The following is a 26,152-nucleotide window of genomic DNA, read 5'->3' as shown; positions in this document are numbered from 1 at the left end:
TAGATGTGTGATAACATGTCACATGAGCGTTAAAGTATGTTATAACCATGTCACATGAGGTTAAAGTATGTTATAACCATGTCACATGAGGTTAAAGTATGTTATAACCATGTCACATGACGTTAAAGTATGTTATAACCATGTCACATGAGGTTAAAGTATGTTATAACCATGTCACATGACGTTAAAGTATGTTATAACCATGTCACATGAGGTTAAAGTATGTTATAACCATGTCACATGACGTTAAAGTATGTTATAACCATGTCACATGAGGTTAAAGTATGTTATAACCATGTCACATGAGGTTAAAGTATGTTATAACCATGTCACATGACGTTAAAGTATGTTATAACCATGTCACATGAGGTTAAAGTATGTTATAACCATGTCACATGAGGTTAAAGTATGTTATAACCATGTCACATGAGGTTAAAGTATGTTATAACCATGTCACATGACGTTAAAGTATGTTATAACCATGTCACATGAGGTTAAAGTATGTTATAACCATGTCACATGAGGTTAAAGTATGTTAAAACCATATCACATGACGTTAAAGTATGTTATAACCATGTCACATGACGTTAAAGCATGTTATAACCATATCACATGAGGTTAAAGTATGTTATAACCATGTCACATGACGTTAAAGCATGTTATAACCATGTCACATGACGTTAAAGCATGTTATAACCATATCACATGAGGTTAAAGTATGTTATAACCATGTCACATGCGGTTAAAGTATGTTATAACCATGTCACATGAGGTTAAAGTATGTTATAACCATGTCACATGATGATTCCTAATGTACTATGCAGTTCCACTTCTACTCATCTGAACAGGGCAAACATGGCTACACGCAAAGGAGGTGGCGCTCCTAGTGGCCGGGGACTTCAATGCCGATAAACTTAAATCCGTTTTACCTCATTTCTACCAGCATGCTAAATGTGCAACTAGAAGGGGGAAAAAAACTCTGGACCACCTTTACTCCACACACAGAGACGCATACAAAGCTCTCCCTCACCCTCCATTTGGAAAATCTGACCATAATTATATCCTCCTGATTCCTGCTTACAAGCAAAAACTAAAGCAGGAAGTACCAGTGACTCGTTCAATACGGAAGTGGTCAGATGACGCAGATGCTAAGCTACAGGACTGTTTTGCTAGCACCGGGATTCATCCAATAGCATTGAGGAGTATACCACATCAGCTTCATCAATAAGTGCATCGATGAAATTGTCCCCACAGTGACCGTACGTACATACCCCAACCAGAAGCCATGGATTACAGGCAACATCTGCACTGAGCTAAAGGGTGGATCTGCCACTTTCAAGGAGCGGGACTCTAACCCAGCCGCTTGTAAGAAATCCCTCTATGCCCTCCGACGAACCATTAAACAGGCAAAGCGTAAATACAGGGTAAAGATTGAATCCTACTACACCGGCTCCGACGCTCGTCGGATGTGGCAGGGCTTGCAAACTATTACGGACTACAAAGGGAAGCCCAGCCACGAGCTGCCGAGTGACATAAGCCTACCAGACGAGCTACATGACTTCTATGCATGCTTTGAGGCAAGCAACACTGAAGCATGCACGAGAGCACCAACTGTTCAAGACGACTGTGTGATCACGCTCGCCATAGCCGATGTGAGTAAGACCTTTAAACAGGTCAACCCATAACTCATATCTCAGTCTGTATTACAGATTTCTAATAAAGCAACTTCTATTACCCATAACTCATATCTCAGCTCTCGCAGTGTGACTTTCTGACTCAAGAATTTCAGTGATCGTGGCAGGGGTCTAAACATACAGAGGAGGACTTTACACTGCAGGCTCTTTAGGAACATGTCTGAATCCTTCCAGACCTTGTTAGTTGAACGTTGTCATTGACAGTAGTTGGGAGGGGAGCAGTGAAAGCACCTGAACATGATAAAGAGAAGAGACTAGAAATGTCAGGTGGGATACAAATTGTGAGGGTTGCTTTTCTCAAATTCAGAGAGGCTGTGAGAGAGACATTTAGAACTGTTGACACTTGTGGTACTACAAGGACACAATAGTGTGTGTGTGTGTGTGTGTGTGTGTGTGTGTATGCGGGCGTGTGTGTGTGTGTGTGTGTGTGTGTGTGTGTGTGTGTGTGTGTGTGTGTGTGTGTGTGTGTGTGTGTGTGTGTGTGTGTGTGTGTGTGTGTGTGTGTGTGTGTGTGTGTGTGTGTGTGTGCGTGTGTGTGTGTGCGTGTGCGTGTGTGTATGCGTGTGTGTGTGTGTGTGTGTATGCGTGTGTGTGTGTGTGTGTGCGTGCGTGTGTGCGTGCGTGTGTGCGCATTACCTGTGGGTTCTTTGTCTGTGGTTGAGAGATGCCGTGCGTCCGGGGCTGTGCTGGCTGTCTAGTCGAGCAGGGCTGGTCATATAGTCGTTTGGCACTGTGGGTGGTTTCACCGGCTCGAGAGTTTTACAGGGCGTGCTGCGTCTGTTAAAGTCAACCGAAGACAGAGAGGGCGATAAAGAGGAGAATGACTCAGAAAAGGTAAGGTAATGATTAAAATATTCCACCCTGAAACATAACTATTAGTGATTATTAGTTTATGTAGCATGTATAATGAATGATTAAAGTACTAAACTTAAGTCCAATAAGGTTTGGTAGAGACAGGTGAGGGATAGAAATGTGTGTGTGTGTGTCTAAGAAAATACCGAGAACAATTCAACTGTGTTTGACTCGACCTGGCTAGAACTCTGAGAAACTTATGATAAGACAGGGAGTCATTTTCAAGGTTCCTCTAATCTCGGGGGGAATGGAACGGACAGCGCTGGGTAGTGATTAACAGTGGTGAGAACTCTGGAGAGCTACTGTTTGTGTGGAGGTATGTGCGTAAATAGGGAGTGAACTATAAAATGGATGTCTTTGTATTATGGACTTCAGAACGCTCTTGTGAATAAACTGTACGAACCTTTTGCAGAAGCTGAGTCTTTGCTTAATTATTATTAAACCCAGGGTCTTACAAACCTTCGGGGATTAGTCATTCTTGTGACATGAACCTATTCACGAATGGAAGTTATCTCCTAAAACGCGGATGTTGAGTTGGAGTAGAACCTGACGTCACGGATGTACATGTACTTGTTACATACAGCGCCTTCGGAAAGTATTCATACCCCTTGATTTATTCCACATTTTGTTGTGCTACAGCCTGAATTAAAAACTGATTCAATATAACTTTTCTCTCACCCATCTACACACAATACCCCATAATGACAAAACAAAAACATGTTTTTTTTAGAAATGTTTGCTAAATTATTGAAAATGAAATAAAGAAATATCTCATTTACATAGTGTAAGTATTTACACCAATCCTTTGCAGAAACACCTTTGGTGGTGATTACAGCTTTGAGTCGTCTGTATCAGCTTTGCACATCTGGATTTGGGGATTTTCTCCCATTCTTCCTTGCAGATTTTCTCAAGCTCTGTTAAGTTAGATGGGGAGTGGCGATAAACAGCAATCTTCAAGTCTTTCCGTTGATTTTCAATGGGATTAAAATTTGGCCTTTTCCTGGGCCACTCAAGGACTTTCACATTCTTCTTCTTCTGAAGCCATTCCAGCATTGCTTTAGCTGTTTGCTTGGTGTCATTATCCTGTTGGAACATAAACCTCTCTCTGAGGTTGCTTGGAGTCATTATCCTGTTGGAACATAAACCTCTCTCTGAGGTTGCTTGGTGTCATTATCATGTTGGAACATAAACCTCTCTCTGAGGTTGCTTGGAGTCATTATCCTGTTGGAACATAAACCTCTCTCTGAGGTTGCTTGGTGTCATTATCATGTTGGAACATAAACCTCTCTCTGAGGTTGCTTGGTGTCATTATCATGTTGGAACATAAACCTCTCTCTGAGGTTGCTTGGTGTCATTATCATGTTGGAACATAAACCTCTCTCTGAGGTTGCTTGGTGTCATTATCATGTTGGAACATAAACCTCTCTCTGAGGTTGCTTGGAGTCATTATCCTGTTGGAACATAAACCTCTCTCTGAGGTTGCTTGGAGTCATTATCCTGTTGGAACATAAACCTCTCTCTGAGGTTGCTTGGAGTCATTATCCTGTTGGAACATAAACCTCTCTCTGAGGTTGCTTGGAGTCATTATCATGTTGGAACATAAACCTCTCTCTGAGGTTGCTTGGAGTCATTATCCTGTTGGAACATAAACCTCTCTCTGAGGTTGCTTGGAGTCATTATCCTGTTGGAACATAAACCTCTCACTGAGGTTGCTTGGAGTCATTATCCTGTTGGAACATAAACCTCTCTCTGAGGTTGCTTGGTGTCATTATCATGTTGGAACATAAACCTCTCTCTGAGGTTGCTTGGTGTCATTATCATGTTGGAACATAAACCTCTCACTAAGGTTGCTTGGAGTCATTATCCTGTTGGAACATAAACCTCTCTCTGAGGTTGCTTGGAGTCATTATCCAGTTGGAACATAAACCTCTCTCTAAGGTTGCTTGCACTCTAATGCAGGTCCTAGTCAAGGATTTGCCTTTATTTGGCTCCATTCATTGTTCCCTCTATCCTTACTAGTCTTCCCCATAGTATGATGCTGCTGCCACCACCATGATTCACGGTAGCGCTTTGCATTCAGGCCAAAGAGTTCAGTTTTTTGTCTCATCAGACCACTGAATCTTTTTCCTTGTGCTCTCTTTCATGTGCCATTTTAGCAAACTCCAGGTGTGATTTCATGTGCCATTTTCTCAGGAGTGTCTTCTGTCTGGCCATTCTCCCATAAAGCCCAGCTTGCTGAAGTGCTATAGAGAATGTTGTCCTTCTGACAGGTTCTCCCATCTCAGCCAAGGAACTCTGTAGGTCTGTCAGAGTGGTCATTAGGTTCTTGGTCACCTCCCTGACTTAGGTCCTTCTTGTCCGGTAGCTCAGTTTGGCCGGAAGGCCAGCTCTAGGCAGAGTCTGGTTAGTTCCATTTCCCAATGATGGAGATCACTGTGCTCTTGGAAACCCTTCCCTAGATACAGCGCCTTCGGTAAGTATTCAGACCCCTTGACATGCTCCACATTTTGTTACGTTACAGCCTTATTATAAAATTCATTAAATAAAACATTTTCCTCATCAATCTACACACAATACCCTATAACGACAAAGTGAAAACAGGTTTTTAGAATGAGAAACCCAGAAATCCCTTATTTACATAGGTATTCAGACCCTTTGCTATGAGATTCGAAATTGAGCTCAGGTGCATCCTGTTTCCATTGACCATCCTTGAGATGTTCTACAACTTGTGGTCCACCGATCAGGCCTTTATGGTAGAGTGGCCAGACGGAAGCCATTCCTCAGTTAAAGGCACATGACAGCCCACTTGGAGTTTGCCAAAAGGCACTTAAAGGTCTCTCAGACCATGAGAAACAAGATTCTCTGGTCTGATGAAACCAAGATTGAACTCTTTGGCCTGAATACCAAGCGTCACGTCTGGAGGAAACCTGGCATCATCCCTATGGTGAAGCATGGTGGTGGCAGCACTGTGCTGTGAGGATGTTATTCAGTGTCAGGGACTGGGAGACTAGTCAGGATCGAGGGAAAGATGAACAGACCAAAGTTCAGAGAGATCCTTGATGAAAACTTACTCCAGAGTGCTCAGGCCCTCAGACTGGGGTGAAGGTTCACCTTCCAACAGGACAACGACCCTAAGCACACAGCCAAGGCAACGCAGGAGTGGCTTCGGGACAAGTCTCTGAGTGTCCTTGAGTGGCCCAGCCAGATCCCAGCCAGAGCCCAGACTTGAACCCGATCTAACATCTCTGGAGAGACATGAAAATAGCTGTGCAGCGACACTCCCCATCCAACCTGACAGAGCTTGAGAGGATCTGCAGAGAAGAATGGGAGAAACTCCCCAAATACAGGTGTGCCAAGCTTGTAGCGTCATACCCAAGACGACTCGAGGTTGTAATCGCTGCCAAAGGTGTTTCAACAAAGTACTGAGTAAGGGGTCTGAATACTTACGCAAATGTGATATTTAATTTAGTTTTTTTTAAATAATTTAGCAAAAATGTCTATAAAACAGTTTTTGCTTTGTCATTATGGGGTATTGTCTGCAGATTGATGAGAGAAAAAAACTATTTCATACATTTTAGAATAAAGCTGTAATGTAACATGTGGAAAAAGTCCAGGGGTCTGAATACTTTCCGAAGGCGCTGTATCCGCCTCATCACAATTCTATCTCGGAGCTCAGTTCCTTCGGGACTTCATGGTATAGTTTCTGCTCTGACATGCACTTTCAACTGTGGGACCTTATATAGACAAGTGTATTTCTTTCAACAACAAACCATTTTATAAAATGTATTTTACCTTAATAAGAACAAATTCTTATTTACAATGACGGCCTCCTCCGGACGACGCTGGACCAATTGTGCGCCGCCCTAAATCATATCCAAACAATTGAAATTGGCCTCCAGTGAAGCCGTAGTGAAATCTCAAGGATGATCCCAAAAAATAAAACATGTTTGAACCTGAGTTTAAGTTGGATTGTCATAGCAAAAAGGTCTGAATACTTGAATTAGTTCTGTTTTTTATTTTATTTTAAATAAATATGCAAAACAAATACAATAAAAAAATAAAAACATGCTTTCACTTCATCATTATGGTGTATTGTGTGTAGATGGGTGAGAATGTTTTTTTTTTTAATCCATTTTGAATTCAGGCTATAACAACATAATGTTGAATAAATCAAGGGGTATGAATACTTTGTGAAAGCACTGTATATATTATATTAACAACATAGTAACCTTTTCCAAAACCTTTTTACAACCATGGCCTCAACACTCTGAAATGCTCAATACAGTAACAGTTAGTGAAGATCTGTGCTGGAGAATCTATCCAGCTGGATGTTCCACAGCAGTGACTACAACAGCTAACTGAAATAGAGCTAATCTGTGTTAAAAGGCCAGAATTAGTGTCTGCTTAGTGTGACATTGCAACTTTATATCAAACCGTGACTGAGTCCCAAATGGCACCTTATTCCCTACATAGTGCACTACTTTTGACTAGAACCCCATTGGTCCTTGTCAAAAGCAGTGCCCGACATACGGAAAAGGGTGCAATTTGAGACTGAAACCATGTCAAAGATAAGGATGGGACTAACTTTCATGTGCACCGGCTACGATTCCCAACTCCCAAAATAGCTGTGCCTCTACTCTGCCTTCTAACATGTTGACTACAAAAAGTAATCCCTTGTTAAAAAAAAGGAGGCCATCTTACCCCAGAGTTCCACGCCCTGACAATGTCCCTGTCATGGGCGGCGGGCTAGGAGGTTTCTGTGTTGGCGGATTGGTCCTCGATAGTGTTCCTCCTCCTCCTCTGATTGGCTGATTGTTTCCATGCTGCTGTTGTAAGAAAATAAATCAAGACATCTCTGTAACACATTTAACATAGTGGTAGCATAAAGACTAAGATGTATGGCAACTGAAATGTGACAGGCTTCCCAGATTCAGTATACTCCAATCTTTACTGAGACATTCTAGCTTATTAGCATATTGATAGCAGGACTTGGTCTCAAGGTGACGCCAGGTGAAAACCCACAGAGTAATTCCAAGAGAGTTTCTGCTTAACATTGGGACATGTTTGTTACGAACATGGTGTTCTAACAAGCATGTAAAATAAACAGATAGACATACCCAATAACTAAGGTCACGCCACAGCTACCATCTGATTTTCTGGGGGGGGGACTTTCGAGGTTATTGTTTTAACAGGAGTTAAAAATATTCAAAAGCGTACTCCTTTTTTTTTTATATCTGGGAAGCCCATACAACAGACTAGATAGATATACTAGATATACTAGAGCGTTATACTAGATAGTTATACTAGATATACTAGATAGTTATACTAGATAGTTATACTAGATATACTAGATATACTAGAGCGTTATACTAGATAGTTATACTAGATATACTAGATAGCTATACTAGATAGTTATACTAGATATACTAGATCGCTATACTAGATATACTAGATAGCTATACTAGATATACTAGATAGTTATACTAGATATACTAGATAGTTATACTAGATAGTTATACTAGATATACTAGATATACTAGATAGTTATACTAGATAGTTATACTAGATATACTAGATAGTTATACTAGATATACTAGATAGTTATACTAGATAGTTATACTAGATAGTTATACTAGATATACTAGATCGCTATACTAGATATACTAGATAGCTATACTAGATATACTAGATAGTTATACTAGATATACTAGATAGTTATACTAGATAGTTATACTAGATATACTAGATATACTAGATAGTTATACTAGATAGTTATACTAGATATACTAGATAGTTATACTAGATATACTAGATAGTTATACTAGATATACTAGATAGTTATACTAGATATACTAGATAGTTATACTAGATATACTAGATAGTTATACTAGATATACTAGATAGTTATACTAGATATACTAGATAGTTATACTAGATATACTAGATAGTTATACTAGATATACTAGATAGTTATACTAGATAGCTATACTAGATATACTAGATAGCTATACTAGATAGTTATACTAGATAGTTATACTAGATATACTAGATAGTTATACTAGATAGTTATACTAGATAGTTATACTAGATATACTAGATAGCTATACTAGATAGTTATACTAGATAGTTATACTAGATAGTTATACTAGATATACTAGATAGTTATACTAGATATACTAGATAGTTATACTAGATAGTTATACTAGATAGCTATACTAGATAGTTATACTAGATATACTAGATAGTTATACTAGATAGCTATACTAGATATACTAGATATACTAGATAGTTATACTAGATAGTTATACTAGATATACTAGATAGTTATACTAGATATACTAGATAGTTATACTAGATAGTTATTCTAGATAGTTATACTAGATAGTTATACTAGATAGCTATACTAGATAGCTATACTAGATAGTTATACTAGATAGTTATACTAGATAGCTATACTAGATAGTTATACTAGATAGTTATACTAGATAGTTATACTAGATATACTAGATAGTTATACTAGATAGTTATACTAGATAGATATACTAGATAGTTATACTAGATATACTAGATAGCTATACTAGATAGTTATACTAGATAGTTATACTAGATAGTTATACTAGATATACTAGATAGTTATACTAGATATACTAGATAGTTATACTAGATAGTTATACTAGATAGCTATACTAGATAGTTATACTAGATATACTAGATAGTTATACTAGATATACTAGATAGTTATACTAGATAGTTATACTAGATAGTTATACTAGATATACTAGATATACTAGATAGTTATACTAGATATACTAGATAGTTATACTAGATATACTAGATAGCTATACTAGATAGTTATACTAGATATACTAGATAGCTATACTAGATAGTTATACTAGATATACTAGATATACTAGATAGTTATACTAGATATACTAGATAGTTATACTAGATATACTAGATAGCTATACTAGATAGTTATACTAGATATACTAGATAGTTATACTAGATATACTAGATAGCTATACTAGATAGTTATACTAGATATACTAGATAGCTATACTAGATAGTTATACTAGATAGTTATACTAGATAGTTATACTAGATATACTAGATAGTTATACTAGATATACTAGATAGTTATACTAGATAGCTATACTAGATAGTTATACTAGATATACTAGATAGTTATACTAGATATACTAGATAGCTATACTAGATAGTTATACTAGATATACTAGATAGCTATACTAGATATACTAGATAGCTATACTAGATAGTTATACTAGATAGCTATACTAGATAGTTATACTAGATAGCTATACTAGATAGTTATACTAGATATACTAGATAGTTATACTAGATAGTTATACTAGATATACTAGATTGCTATACTAGATAGTTATACTAGATAGTTATACTAGATATACTAGATAGTTATACTACATAGTTATACTAGATATACTAGATAGTTATACTAGATAGCTATACTAGATATACTAGATAGTTATACTAGATAGCTATACTAGATATACTAGATAGTTATACTAGATAGCTATACTAGATAGTTATACTAGATATACTAGATAGTTATACTAGATAGTTATACTAGATATACTAGATAGTTATACTAGATAGCTATACTAGATATACTAGATAGTTATACTAGATATACTAGATAGTTATACTAGATATACTAGATAGTTATACTAGATATACTAGATAGTTATACTAGATATACTAGATAGTTATACTAGATATACTAGATAGTTATACTAGATATACTAGATAGTTATACTAGATAGTTATACTAGATAGTTATACTAGATATACTAGATAGTTATACTAGATAGTTATACTAGATAGCTATACTAGATATACTAGATAGTTATACTAGATAGCTATACTAGATAGTTATACTAGATATACTAGATAGTTATACTAGATAGTTATACTAGATATACTAGATAGTTATACTAGATATACTAGATAGCTATACTAGATAGTTATACTAGATAGTTATACTAGATAGTTATACTAGATATACTAGATAGTTATACTAGATATACTAGATAGTTATACTAGATATACTAGATAGTTATACTAGATAGCTATACTAGATATACTAGATATACTAGATAGTTATACTAGATAGTTATACTAGATATACTAGATAGTTATACTAGATATACTAGATAGTTATACTAGATAGTTATTCTAGATAGTTATACTAGATAGTTATACTAGATATACTAGATAGTTATACTAGATATACTAGATAGTTATACTAGATAGTTATTCTAGATAGTTATACTAGATAGTTATACTAGATAGCTATACTAGATAGCTATACTAGATAGTTATACTAGATAGTTATACTAGATAGCTATACTAGATAGTTATACTAGATAGTTATACTAGATAGTTATACTAGATATACTAGATAGCTATACTAGATAGTTATACTAGATATACTAGATAGTTATACTAGATAGTTATTCTAGATAGTTATACTAGATAGTTATTCTAGATAGTTATACTAGATAGTTATACTAGATAGCTATACTAGATAGCTATACTAGATAGTTATACTAGATAGTTATACTAGATAGCTATACTAGATAGTTATACTAGATAGTTATACTAGATAGTTATACTAGATATACTAGATAGCTATACTAGATAGTTATACTAGATATACTAGATAGTTATACTAGATATACTAGATAGTTATACTAGATAGCTATACTAGATAGTTATACTAGATATACTAGATAGCTATACTAGATATACTAGATAGCTATACTAGATAGTTATACTACATAGTTATACTAGATAGTTATACTAGATAGTTATACTAGATAGTTATACTAGATATACTAGATAGCTATACTAGATAGTTATACTAGATATACTAGATAGTTATACTAGATATACTAGATAGCTATACTAGATAGTTATACTAGATATACTAGATAGTTATACTAGATATACTAGATAGCTATACTAGATAGTTATACTAGATATACTAGATAGTTATACTAGATATACTAGATAGCTATACTAGATAGTTATACTACATAGTTATACTAGATATACTACATAGTTATACTAGATATACTAGATAGTTATACTAGATAGTTATACTAGATATACTAGATAGTTATACTAGATAGTTATACTAGATATACTAGATAGTTATACTAGATAGTTATACTAGATATACTAGATAGTTATACTAGATAGTTATACTAGATAGCTATACTAGATATACTAGATAGTTATACTAGATAGTTATACTAGATAGCTATACTAGATATACTAGATAGTTATACTAGATAGCTATACTAGATAGTTATACTAGATATACTAGATAGTTATACTAGATAGTTATACTAGATATACTAGATAGTTATACTAGATAGTTATACTAGATAGCTATACTAGATATACTAGATAGTTATACTAGATAGTTATACTAGATAGTTATACTAGATATACTAGATAGTTATACTAGATAGCTATACTAGATATACTAGATAGTTATACTAGATAGTTATACTAGATAGTTATACTAGATATACTAGATAGTTATACTAGATAGTTATACTAGATAGCTATACTAGATATACTAGATAGTTATACTAGATAGCTATACTAGATAGTTATACTAGATAGTTATACTAGATAGTTATACTAGATATACTAGCTAGCTATACTAGATAGTTATACTAGATATACTAGATAGTTATACTAGATATACTAGATAGTTATACTAGATATACTAGATAGTTATACTAGATAGTTATACTAGATATACTAGATAGCTATACTAGATAGTTATACTAGATATACTAGATAGTTATACTAGATAGTTATACTAGATAGTTATACTAGATAGTTATACTAGATAGTTATACTAGATATACTAGATAGTTATACTAGATATACTAGATAGTTATACTAGATAGTTATACTAGATAGTTATACTAGATAGTTATACTAGATAGTTATACTAGATGGTTATACTAGATATACTAGATAGTTATACTAGATATACTAGATAGTTATACTAGATAGCTATACTAGATAGTTATACTAGATATACTAGATAGTTATACTAGATAGTTATACTAGATAGCTATACTAGATAGTTATACTAGATATACTAGATAGTTATACTAGATAGTTATACTAGATAGTTATACTAGATAGTTATACTAGATAGTTATACTAGATAGTTATACTAGATATACTAGATAGTTATACTAGATAGTTATACTAGTTATACTAGATAGTTATACTAGATGGTTATACTAGATATACTAGATAGTTATACTAGTTATACTAGATAGTTATACTAGATAGTTATACTAGATATACTAGATAGTTATACTAGATATACTAGATAGTTATACTAGATATACTAGATAGTTATACTAGATATACTAGATAGTTATACTAGATAGTTATACTAGATAGTTATACTAGATAGTTATACTAGATAGTTATACTAGATGGTTATACTAGATATACTAGATAGTTATACTAGTTATACTAGATAGTTATACTAGATAGTTATACTAGATATACTAGATAGTTATACTAGATATACTAGATAGTTATACTAGATATACTAGATAGCTATACTAGATATACTAGATAGTTATACTAGATAGCTATACTAGATAGTTATACTAGATATACTAGATAGCTATACTAGATAGTTATACTAGATATACTAGATAGTTATACTAGATATACTAGATAGTTATACTAGATATACTAGATAGTTATACTAGATATACTAGATAGCTATACTAGATAGTTATACTAGATATACTAGATAGTTATACTAGATATACTAGATAGTTATACTAGATATACTAGATAGTTATACTAGATATACTAGATAGTTATACTAGATATACTAGATAGATATACTAGATAGCTATACTAGATAGTTATACTAGATATACTAGATAGCTATACTACACATGAACAGCTTTTCAACACATAACTGTCAACATATGTAGCATGATATACTGATATACTGATATACTGATATATATGATATACTGATATATATAATATACTGATATACTGATATATATGATATACTGAAATGATAAGTTCTGTTACTAATGCTCTGATAATGACGGCTATAGCAACAGTTGGACTAGGCATGCATGTACTATGGATTGGTTTAGGCCACTAATAGAAGGAATAAAATGAATGAAAATGAAAACATTTTAAGGGGTTGAACAGCCTGGCAATAATAGAACTACGGAAAGATGGGTCATGTGACAAACTGGACTTACCTTGGCTTTGAGCCACTTAACGTAGGCGGAAGAAAGAGAGAGAGAAAGAGAGAGAAGGCATGTCAAAATCGCCATGTCGAAATGGTAAAAGGACCCAGAGTACAGGAGAGAGCCCGTTCACCACATTATTTACACTGAGTCAACGCTTCTCTAGACCTGGGCCACTCAGTGGTTAGATGGCTTTGCACCGCACCAAAACAGTGTGGGTCCACTGGTTGTTTTAGTACTCTGTCCTGATTGACATCTACAGTGAGGGGAAAAAGTATTTGATCCCCTGCTGATTTTGTACGTTTGCCCACTGACAAAGAAATTATCAGTCTATAATTTTAATGGTAGGTTTATTTGAACAGTGAGAGACAGAATAACAACAAAAAAATCCAGAAAAACGCATGTCAAAATTGTTATAAATTGATTTGCATTTTAATGAGGGAAATAAGAATTTGACCCCCTCTCAATCAGAAAGATTTCTGGCTCCCAGGTGTCTTTTATAGAGGTAACGAGCTGAGATTAGGAGCACACTCTTAAAGGGAGTGCTCCTAATCTCAGCTTGTTACCTGTATAAAAGACACCTGTCCACAGAAGCAATCAATCAATCAGATTCCAAACTCTCCAACATGGCCAAGACCAAAGAGCTCTCCAAGGATGTCAGCGACAAGATTGTAGACCTACACAAGGCTGGAATGGGCTACAAGACCATCGCCAAGCAGCTTGGTGAGAAGATGACAACAGTTGGTGCGATTATTCGCAAATGGAAGAAACACAAAAGAACTGTCAATCTCCCTCGGCCTGGGGCTCCATGCAAGATCTCACCTCGTGGAGTTGCAATGATCATGAGAACGGTGAGGAATCAGCCCAGAACTACACGGGAGGATCTTGTCAAAGATCTCAAGGCAGCTGGGACCATAGTCACCAGGAAAACAATTTGTAACACACTACGCCGTGAAGGACTGAAATCCTGCAGCGCCCGCAAGGTCCCCCTGCTCAAGAAAGGTCCCCCTGCTCAAGAAAGTCTGAAGTTTGCCAATGAACATCTGAATGATTCAGAGGACAACTGGGTGAAAGTGTTGTGGTCAGATGAGACCAAAATGGAGCTCTTTGGCATCAACTCAACTCGCCGTGTTTGGAGGAGGAGGAATGCTGCCCATGACCCCAAGAACACCATCCCCACCGTCAAACATGGAGGTGGAAACATTATGCTTTGGGGGTGTTTTTCTGCTAAGGGGACAGGACAACTTCACCGCATCAAAGTGACGATGGACGGGGCCATGTACAGTCAAATCTTGGGTGAGAACCTCCTTCCCTCAGCCAGGGCATTGAAAATGGGTCATGGATGGGTATTCCAGCATGACAATGACCCAAAACACACAGCCAAGGCAACAAAGGAGTGGCTCAAGAAGAAGCACATTAAGGTCCTGGAGTGGCCTAGCCAGTCTCCAGACCTTAATCCCATAGAAAATCTGTGGAGGGAGCTGAAGGTTTGAGTTGCCAAACGTCAGCCTCGAAACCTTAATGACTTGGAGAAGATCTGCGAAAGAGGAGTGGGACAAAATCCCTCCTGAGATGTGCAAACCTGGTGGCCAACTACAAGAAACGTCTGACCTCTGTGATTGTCAACAAGGGTTTTGCCACCAAGTACTAAGTCATGTTTTGCAGAGGGGTCAAATACTTATTTCCCTCATTAAAATGCTAATCAATTTAGAACATTTTTGACATGCGTTTTTCTGGATTTTTTTGTTGATATTCTGTCTCTCACTGTTCAAATAAAGCTACTATTAAAATGATAGACTGATCATTTCTTTGTCAGTGGGCAAACGTCCAAAATCAGTAGGGGATCTAATACTTTTTCCTATCTATCTATCTATCTATCTATCTATCTATCTATCTATCTATCTATCTATCTATCTATCTATCTATCTATCTATCTATCTATCTATCTATCTATCTATCTATCTATCTATCTATCTATCTATCTATCTATCTATCTATCTATCTATCTATCTATCTATCTATCTATCTATCTATCTCACCTACACCCCAGACCAGCAGGAATCCTCACAAATCCATAGGATGTTACCATTACATATTTAAACATGTACATCAACACCTCAGCTAAGCTGTCACACTGTATTTCTACCTATGTAGAACTATTAGTTACTTTAATATGTATTATTACAGACACTATAACCCTTTAGTATCATCGCCACGGAAACACTGTCAGTGCAAACTGGATGTCAAACTGTACCAAGTCTTCTTTGTGTTCTAAAATGTCATTTTAAAAACGTTCATGAACGTTGTACCTATGTACTTATGCTCTGGTAAGAAAAGCAATTTCTCTCAGACAAGTGCTCTGTAATTCATGTTTGAGAGCGTCAAACAGAGGAGCAGCGAGTGTTCCACGCCACTGGGCTGCATTACACTAGGACAAGCACCGGGTCAAGTGGCTCATCCATTATACAGGCTCCCTATTGGGCGATGCAGGGCTCATCCATTATACAGGCTCCCTATTGGGCGATGCAGGGCTCATCCATTATACAGGCTCCCTATTAGGCGATGCAGGGCTCATCCATTATGCAGGCTCCCTATTGGGCGGTGCAGAGAGCATTACAGGAACAGAGATAAAAACAGAGGTTCTTGGTAGGGGACCAGTGTTAATCACATGTAGCTATGATGAAGCTGTGTAGTATGTATGGTCTGGGAAAGCGTGGGAGATAGTGACATTGTGCAAATACAGGGGTGAACCAAGGATCAATTGTGAAATAATAGTTAATATTAGGCTACAGTAGTGTTTCTTCATCCTGGTTCTGGAGACCTAACGGGGTGGACATTTTGTTTTTTGCCCTAATCAATTCCACTAATCATCTGCATAATCAAACCTTTGATTAGTGGAATCAGGTGTGTAGTGCTTTGGGCAAAAAACAAAATGTCCACCCCGTTAGGTCTCCAGAACCAGGATGAAGAAACACTACTGTAGCCTAATATTAACTATTATTTCACAATTGATCCTTGGTTCACCCCTGTATTTGCACAATGTCACTATCTCCCACGCTTTCCCAGACCATACATACTACACAGCTTCATCATAGCTACATGTGATTAACACTGGTGACTGGTGACAGCTGACTGGGGAAAAATATATCTCACCTTTAGCCATACCGTTGTGAGAGGGCAGGACTCGGGAGAGAAACCTAGCAGCTTAGGTGACCAACGGAATGTCCCCAAGTTCATGGGAAAACCTGAATATCATAGGTGTCTTTTACTATGTCCTCCCCTTCTCTCTAAGTCCTCCCCCTTCTCTCTATGTCCTCCCCCTTCTCTCTATGTCCTCCCCTTCTCTCTATGTCCTCCCCCTTCTCTCTAAGTCCTCCCCTTCTCTCTATGTCCTCCCCCTTCTCTCTATGTCCTCCCCCTTCTCTCTATGTCCTCCCCTTCTCTCTATGTCCTCCCCTTCTCTCTATGTCCTCCCCTTCTCTCTAAGTCCTCCCCTTCTCTCTATGTCCTCCCCCTTCTCTCTATGTCCTCCCCCTTCTCTCTAAGTCCTCCCCCTTCTCTCTATGTCCTCCCCCCTTCTCCCTATGTCCTCCCCTTCTCTCTATGTCCTCCCCCTTCTCTCTATGTCCTCCCCCTTCTCTCTATGTCCTCCCCCTTCTCCCTATGTCCTCCCCTTCTCCCTACGTCCTCCCCTTCTCCCTACGTCCTCCCCTTCTCCCTACGTCCTCCCCTTCTCTCTATGTCCTCCCCTTCTCTCTATGTCCTCCCCTTCTCCCTATGTCCTCCCCTTCTCCCTACGTCCTCCCCTTCTCCCTACGTCCTCCCCTTCTCTCTACGTCCTCCCCTTCTCTCTACGTCCTCCCCTTCTCTCTATGTCCTCCCCTTCTCTCTATGTCCTCCCCCTTCTCTCTATGTCCTCCCCCTTCTCCCTATGTCCTCCCCTTCTCTCTATGTCCTCCCCTTCTCTCTATGTCCTCCCCCTTCTCTCTATGTCCTCCCCTTCTCTCTATGTCCTCCCCTTCTCTCTATGTCCTCACCTTCTCTCTATGTCCTCCCCCTTCTCTCTATGTCCTCCCCCTTCTCTCTATGTCCTCCCCTTCTCTCTATGTCCTCCCCTTCTCTCTATGTCCTCACCTTCTCTCTATGTCCTCCCCCTTCTCTCTATGTCCTCCCCTTCTCCCTACGTCCTCCCCTTCTCTCTACGTCCTCCCCTTCTCTCTATGTCCTCCCCTTCTCTCTATGTCCTCCCCCTTCTCTCTATGTCCTCCCCTTCTCCCTACGTCCTCCCCTTCTCCCTATGTCCTCCCCTTCTCCCTATGTCCTCCCCTTCTCTCTATGTCCTCCCCTTCTCTCTATGTCCTCCCCCTTCTCTCTATGTCCTCCCCCTTCTCTCTATGTCCTCCCCTTCTCCCTATGTCCTCCCCTTCTCTCTATGTCCTCCCCTTCTCTCTATGTCCTCCCCCTTCTCTCTATGTCCTCCCCCTTCTCTCTATGTCCTCCCCTTCTCTCTAAGTCCTCCCCTTCTCCCTATGTCCTCCTTCTCCCTATGTCCTCCCCTTCTCTCTATGTCCTCCCTTCTCTCTATGTCCTCCCCTTCTCTCTATGTCCTCCCCCTTCTCTCTATGTCCTCCCCTTCTCTCTATGTCCTCCCCCTTCTCTCTATGTCCTCCCCTTCTCTCTATGTCCTCCCTTCTCTCTATGTCCTCCCCTTCTCTCTATGTCCTCACCCTTCTCTCTATGTCCTCCCCCTTCTCTCTATGACCTCCCCCTTCTCTCTATGTCCTCCCCTTCTCTCTATGTCCTCCCCTTCTCTCTATGTCCTCCCCTTCTCTCTACGTCCTCCCCTTCTCTCTATGTCCTCCCCTTCTCTCTATGTCCTCCCCTTCTCTCCATGTCCTCCCCCTTCTCCCTATGTCCTCCCCCTTCTCTCTATGTCCTCCCCTTCTCTCTATGTCCTCACCCTTCTCTCTATGTCCTCCCCTTCTCTCTACGTCCTCCCCTTCTCTCTATGTCCTCCCCTTCTCTCTATGTCCTCCCCTTCTCTCTATGTCCTCCCCCTTCTCCCTATGTCCTCCCCCTTCTCTCTATGTCCTCCCCCTTCTCTCTATGTCCTCCCCTTCTCCCTATGTCCTCCCCCTTCTCTCTATGTCCTCCCCTTCTCTCTATGTCCTCCCCTTCTCTCTATGTCCTCCCCTTCTCTCTATGTCCTCCCCCTTCTCTCTATGTCCTCCCCTTCTCTCTATGTCCTTCCCCTTCTCTCTATGTCCTCCCCCTTCTCTCTATGTCCTCCCCCTTCTCTCTATGTCCTCCCCTTCTCTCTATGTCCTCCCCTTCTCTCTATGTCCTCCCCTTCTCTCTATGTCCTCCCCTTCTCTCTATGTTGTTCCACTACTCTCTATGTCCTCCCACTTCTCTCTATGTCCTCCCCTTCTCTCTATGTCCTCCCCTTCTCTCTATGTCCTCCCCCCTTCTCTCTATGTCCTCCCCTTCTCTCTATGTTGTTCCACTACTCTCTATGTCCTCCCACTTCTCTCTATGTCCTCCCCCTTCTCCCTATGTCCTCCCCTTCTCCCTATGTCCTCCCCCTTCTCCCTATGTCCTCCCTTCTCTCTATGTCCTCCCCCTTCTCCCTATGTCCTCCCTTCTCTCTATGTCCTCCCCTTCTCCCTATGTCCTCCCCTTCTCTCTATGTCCTCCCCCTTCTCTCTATGTCCTCACCCTTCTCTCTATGTCCTCCCCCTTCTCTCTATGTCCTCCCCTTCTCTCTATGTCCTCCCCCTTCTCTCTATGTCCTCCCACTTCTCTCTATGTCCTCCCCCTTCTCTCTATGTCCTCCCCTTCTCTCTATGTCCTCCCCCTTCTCTCTATGTCCTCCCCCTTCTCTCTATGTCCTCCCCTTCTCTCTATGTCCTCCCCTTCTCTCTATGTCCTCCCTTCTCTCTATGTCCTCCCCCTTCTCTCTATGTCCTCCCTTCTCTCTATGTCCTCCCCTTCTCCCTATGTCCTCCCCTTCTCTCTATGTCCTCCCCCTTCTCCCTATGTCCTCCCCTTCTCTCTATGTCCTCCCCCTTCTCTCTATGTCCTCCCCTTCTCCCTATGTCCTCCCTTCTCTCTATGTCCTCCCCTTCTCCCTATGTCCTCCCCTTCTCTCTATGTCCTCACCCTTCTCCCTATGTCCTCCCCTTCTCTCTATGTCCTCCCCTTCTCTCTATGTCCTCCCCTTCTCTCTATGTCCTCCCCCTTCTCTCTATGTCCTCCCCTTCTCTCTATGTCCTCCCCTTCTCTCTATGTTGTCCCCTACTCTCTATGTCCTCCCCTTCTCTCTATGTCCTCCCCTTCTCTCTATGTCCTCCCCTTCTCTCTATGTCCTCCCCTTCTCTCTATGTCCTCCCCTTCTCTCTATGTCCTCCCCCTTCTCTCTATGTCCTCCCCTTCTCTCTATGTCCTCCCCCTTCTCTCTATGTCCTCCCCCTTCTCTCTATGTCCTCCCCCTTCTCTCTATGTTGTTCCACTACTCTCTATGTCCTCCCACTTCTCTCTATGTCCTCCCCTTCTCTCTATGTCCTCCCCCTTCTCTCTATGTCCTCCCCCTTCTCTCTATGTCCTCCCCCTTCTCTCTATGTCCTCCCCCTTCTCTCTATGTCCTCCCCTTCTCTCTATGTTGTTCCACTACTCTCTATGTCCTCCCCTTCTCTCTATGTCCTCCCCTTCTCTCTATGTCCTCCCCTTCTCTCTATGTCCTCCCCCTTCTCTCTATGTCCTCCCCCTTCTCTCTATGTCCTCCCCTTCTCTCTATGTTGTTCCACTACTCTCTATGTCCTCCCCCTTCTCTCTATGTCCTCCCCCTTCTCTCTATGTCCTCCCCTTCTCTCTATGTCCTCCCCCTTCTCTCTATGTCCTCCCCTTCTCTCTATGTTGTTCCACTTCTCTCTATGTCCTCCTCCTTCTCTCTATGTCCTCCCCTTCTCTCTATGTCCTCCCCCTTCTCTCTATGTCCTCCCCCTTCTCTCTATGTCCTCCCCCTTCTCTCTATGTCCTCACCCTTCTCTCTATGTCCTCCCCTTCTCTCTATGTCCTCCCCCTTCTCTCTATGTCCTCACCCTTCTCTCTATGTCCTCCCCTTCTCTCTATGTCCTCCCCCTTCTCTCTATGTCCTCCCCCTTCTCTCTATGTCCTCCCCCTTCTCTCTATGTCCTCCCCTTCTCTCTATGTCCTCCCCTTCTCTCTATGTCCTCCCCTTCTCTCTATGTCTCCCCCTTCTCTCTATGTCCTCCCCTTCTCTCTATGTCCTCCCCTTCTCTCTATGTCCTCACCCTTCTCTCTATGTCCTCCCCTTCTCTCTATGTCCTCCCCCTTCTCTCTATGTCCTCACCCTTCTCTCTATGTCCTCCCCTTCTCTCTATGTCCTCCCCTTCTCTCTATGTCCTCCCCCTTCTCTCTATGTCCTCACCCTTCTCTCTATGTCCTCCCCTTCTCTCTATGTCCTCCCCTTCTCTCTATGTCCTCCCCTTCTCTCTATGTCCTCCCCCTTCTCTCTATGTCCTCCCCTTCTCTCTATGTCCTCCCCTTCTCTCTATGTCCTCCCCTTCTCTCTATGTCCTCCCCTTCTCTCTATGTCCTCCCTTCTCTCTATGTCCTCCCCTTCTCTCTATGTCCTCCCCTTCTCTCTATGTCCTCCCCTTCTCTCTATGTTGTTCCACTACTCTCTATGTCCTCCCACTTCTCTCTATGTCCTCCCCCTTCTCTCTATGTCCTCCCACTTCTCTCTATGTCCTCCCCTTCTCTCTATGTCCTCCCCCTTCTCTCTATGTCCTCCCCCTTCTCTCTATGTCCTCCCCTTCTCTCTATGTCCTCCCTTCTCTCTATGTCCTCCCCCTTCTCTCTATGTCCTCCCCTTCTCTCTATGTCCTCCCCTTCTCTCTATGTCCTCCCACTTCTCTCTATGTCCTCCCCCTTCTCTCTATGTCCTCCCCCTTCTCTCTATGTCCTCCCCCTTCTCTCTATGTCCTCCCCCTTCTCTCTATGTCCTCCCCTTCTCTCTATGTCCTCCCCTTCTCTCTATGTCCTCCCCTTCTCTCTATGTCCTCCCCTTCTCTCTATGTCCTCCCCTTCTCTCTATGTCCTCCCCCTTCTCTCTATGTCCTCCCCTTCTCTCTATGTCCTCCCCTTCTCTCTATGTCGTCCCACTTCTCTCTATGTCCTCCCCTTCTCTCTATGTCCTCCCCTTCTCTCTATGTCCTCCCCTTCTCTCTATGTCCTCCCCCTTCTCTCTATGTCCTCCCCTTCTCTCTATGTCCTCCCCTTCTCTCTATGTCCTCCCCTTCTCTCTATGTCCTCCCCTTCTCTCTATGTCCTTCCCCTTCTCTCTATGTCCTCCCACTTCTCTCTATGTCCTCCCCCTTCTCTCTATGTCCTCCCCCTTCTCTCTATGTCCTCCCCTTCTCTCTATGTCCTCCCCTTCTCTCTATGTTGTTCCACTTCTCTCTATGTCCTCCCACTTCTCTCTATGTCCTCCCCCTTCTCTCTATGTCCTCCCCCTTCTCTCTATGTCCTCCCCTTCTCTCTATGTCCTCCCCTTCTCTCTATGTCCTCCCCTTCTCTCTATGTCCTCCCCCTTCTCTCTATGTCCTCCCCTTCTCTCTATGTCCTCCCCTTCTCTCTATGTCCTCCCCCTTCTCTCTATGTCCTCCCCTTCTCTCTATGTTGTTCCCCTACTCTCTATGTCCTCCCCTTCTCTCTATGTCCTCCCCTTCTCTCTATGTCCTCCCCCTTCTCTCTATGTCCTCCCCTTCTCTCTATGTCCTCCCCCTTCTCTCTATGTCCTCCCCTTACTCTCTATGTCCTCCCCTTCTCTCTATGTCCTCCCCTTCTCTCTATGTCCTCCCCCTTCTCTCTATGTCCTCCCCCTTCTCTCTATGTCCTCCCCTTCTCTCTATGTCGTTCCACTACTCTCTATGTCCTCCCCTTCTCTCTATGTCCTCCCCTTCTCTCTATGTCCTCCCCTTCTCTCTATGTCCTCCCCTTCTCTCTATGTCCTCCCCTTCTCTCTATGTCCTCCCTTCTCTCTATGTCCTCCCCTTCTCTCTATGTCCTCCCCCTTCTCTCTATGTCCTCCCCTTCTCTCTATGTCCTCCCCTTCTCTCTATGTCCTCACCCTTCTCTCTATGTCCTCCCCTTCTCCCTATGTCCTCCCCTTCTCTCTATGTCCTCCCCTTCTCTCTATGTCCTCCCCTTCTCTCTATGTCCTCCCCCTTCTCTCTATGTCCTCCCCTTCTCTCTATGTCCTCCCCCTTCTCTCTATGTCCTCCCCCTTCTCTCTATGTCCTCCCCTTCTCTCTATGTCCTCCCCTTCTCTCTATGTCCTCCCCTTCTCTCTATGTCCTCCCCCTTCTCTCTATGTCCTCCCCTTCTCTCTATGTCCTCCCCCTTCTCTCTATGTCCTCCCCTTCTCTCTATGTCCTCCCCTTCTCTCTATGTCCTCCCCTTCTCTCTATGTCCTCCCCTTCTCTCTATGTCCTCCCCTTCTCTCTATGTCCTCCCCTTCTCTCTATGTCCTCCCCTTCTCTCTATGTCCTCCCCTTCTCTCTATGTCCTCCCCTTCTCTCTATGTCCTCCCCTTCTCTCTATGTCCTCCCCTTCTCTCTATGTCCTCCCCTTCTCTCTATGTCCTCCCCTTCTCTCTATGTCCTCCCCTTCTCTCTATGTCCTCCCCTTCTCTCTATGTCCTCCCCCTTCTCTCTATGTCCTCCCCTTCTCTCTATGTCCTCCCCCTTCTCTCTATGTCCTCCCCTTCTCTCTATGTCCTCCCCTTCTCTCTATGTCCTCCCCCTTCTCTCTATGTCCTCCCTTCTCTCTATGTCCTCCCCTTCTCTCTATGTCCTCCCCTTCTCTCTATGTCCTCCCCTTCTCTCTATGTCCTCCCCCTTCTCTCTATGTCCTCCCCTTCTCTCTATGTCCTCCCTTCTCTCTATGTCCTCCCCTTCTCTCTATGTCCTCCCCTTCTCTCTATGTCCTCCCCTTCTCTCTATGTCCTCACCCTTCTCTCTATGTCCTCCCCTTCTCTCTATGTCCTCCCCTTCTCTCTATGTCCTCCCTTCTCTCTATGTCCTCCCCTTCTCTCTATGTCCTCCCCTTCTCTCTATGTCCTCCCCCTTCTCTCTATGTCCTCCCCTTCTCTCTATGTCCTCCCCTTCTCTCTATGTCCTCCCCTTCTCTCTATGTCCTCCCCCTTCTCTCTATGTCCTCCCCTTCTCTCTATGTCCTCCCCTTCTCTCTATGTCCTCCCCTTCTCTCTATGTCCTCCCCTTCTCTCTATGTCCTCCCCCCTTCTCTCTATGTCCTCCCCCTTCTCTCTATGTCCTCCCCCTTCTCTCTATGTCCTCACCCTTCTCCCTATGTCCTCCCCCTTCTCTCTATGTCCTCCCCTTCTCTCTATGTTGTTCCACTACTCTCTATGTCCTCCCACTTCTCTCTATGTCCTCCCCTTCTCTCTATGTCCTCCCCTTCTCCCTATGTCCTCACCTTCTCTCTATGTCCTCACCCTTCTCTCTATGTCCTCCCCTTCTCTCTATGTCCTCACCCTTCTCCCTATGTCCCTCCCCTTCTCTCTATGTCCTCCCCTTCTCTCTATGTCCTCCCCTTCTCCCTATGTCCTCCCCCTTCTCTCTATGTCCTCCCACTTCTCTCTATGTCCTCCCCTTCTCTCTATGTCCTCGACCTTCTCTCTATGTCCTCACCCTTCTCTCTATGTCCTCCCCCTTCTCTCTATGTCCTCCCCTTCTCTCTATGTCCTCCCCTTCTCTCTATGTCCTCCCGACTTCTCTCTATGTCCTCCCCTTCTCTCTATGTCCTCCCCTTCTCTCTATGTCCTCCCCTTCTCTCTATGTCCTCCCCTTCTCTCTATGTCCTCCCCTTCTCTCTATGTCCTCCCCCTTCTCCCTATGTCCTCACCCTTCTCTCTATGTTCTCCCCTTCTCTCTATGTCCTCCCCCTTCTCTCTATGTCCTCCCCTTCTCTCTATGTCCTCCCCTTCTCTCTATGTTGTTCCACTACTCTCTATGTCCTCCCACTTCTCTCTATGTCCTCCCCCTTCTCTCTATGTCCTCCCCTTCTCTCTATGTCCTCCCCTTCTCTCTATGTCCTCCCCCTTCTCACTATGTCCTCCCCCTTCTCTCTATGTCCTCCCCTTCTCTCTATGTCCTCCCCTTCTCTCTATGTCCTCCCCCTTCTCTCTATGTCCTCCCCCTTCTCTCTATGTCCTCCCCCTTCTCTCTATGTCCTCCCCTTCTCTCTATGTTGTTCCACTACTCTCTATGTCCTCCCACTTCTCTCTATGTCCTCCCCCTTCTCTCTATGTCCTCCCACTTCTCTCTATGTCCTCCCACTTCTCTCTATGTCCTCCCCTTCTCTCTATGTCCTCCCCTTCTCTCTATGTCCTCCCCTTCTCTCTATGTCCTCCCACTTCTCTCTATGTCCTCCCCCTTCTCTCTATGTCCTCCCCCTTCTCTCTATGTCCTCCCTTCTCTCTATGTCCTCCCCCTTCTCTCTATGTCCTCCCCCCTTCTCTCTATGTCCTCCCCTTCTCTCTATGTCCTCCCCTTCTCTCTATGTCCTCCCCCTTCTCTCTATGTCCTCCCCCTTCTCTCTATGTCCTCACCCTTCTCCCTATGTCCTCCCCCTTCTCTCTATGTCCTCCCCTTCTCTCTATGTTGTTCCACTACTCTCTATGTCCTCCCACTTCTCTCTATGTCCTCCCCTTCTCTCTATGTCCTCCCCTTCTCCCTATGTCCTCACCTTCTCTCTATGTCCTCACCCTTCTCTCTATGTCCTCCCCTTCTCTCTATGTCCTCCCCCTTCTCTCTATGTCCTCCCCTTCTCTCTATGTCCTCACCCTTCTCCCTATGTCCTCCCCTTCTCTCTATGTCCTCCCCCTTCTCTCTATGTCCTCCCCCTTCTCTCTATGTCCTCCCCCTTCTCTCTATGTCCTCCCGACTTCTCTCTATGTCCTCCCCTTCTCTCTATGTCCTCCCCTTCTCTCTATGTCCTCCCCCTTCTCCCTATGTCCTCACCCTTCTCTCTATGTCCTCCCCCTTCTCTCTATGTCCTCCCCTTCTCTCTATGTCCTCCCCCTTCTCTCTATGTCCTCCCCTTCTCTCTATGTCCTCCCGACTTCTCTCTATGTCCTCCCCTTCTCTCTATGTCCTCCCTTCTCTCTATGTCCTCCCCCTTCTCTCTATGTCCTCCCCTTCTCTCTATGTCCTCCCCTTCTCTCTATGTCCTCCCCCTTCTCTCTATGTCCTC

At 42.0% G+C, this 26,152-nt stretch overlaps 1 protein-coding gene across 4 annotated transcripts in view; it reads right to left on the bottom strand.

The window, feature by feature from the left end:
- Positions 1-26,152, bottom strand: part of LOC106579709 (abl interactor 1) — a 144,716-nt gene that overhangs the window by 29,708 nt on the left and 88,856 nt on the right. For 2 of the 4 annotated variants that reach the window (XM_045702796.1, XM_045702797.1), the window contains exons 4-6: positions 13,865-13,879; positions 7,248-7,372; positions 2,331-2,471 (exon numbers count right to left, since the gene is read on the bottom strand). In XM_045702796.1, the coding sequence (XP_045558752.1) occupies positions 2,331-2,471; positions 7,248-7,372; positions 13,865-13,879 (281 nt within the window). The remainder of the gene's footprint in view (positions 1-2,330; positions 2,472-7,247; positions 7,373-13,864; positions 13,880-26,152) is intronic. The other 2 variants (XM_045702798.1, XM_045702799.1) reach the window with 2 other exon arrangements.

Source organism: Salmo salar, chromosome ssa19, assembly GCF_905237065.1.
Source record: "Salmo salar chromosome ssa19, Ssal_v3.1, whole genome shotgun sequence".
NCBI classification, from domain to species: domain Eukaryota; kingdom Metazoa; phylum Chordata; class Actinopteri; order Salmoniformes; family Salmonidae; genus Salmo; species Salmo salar.
This window is presented reverse-complemented; position numbering and strand designations above follow the sequence as displayed.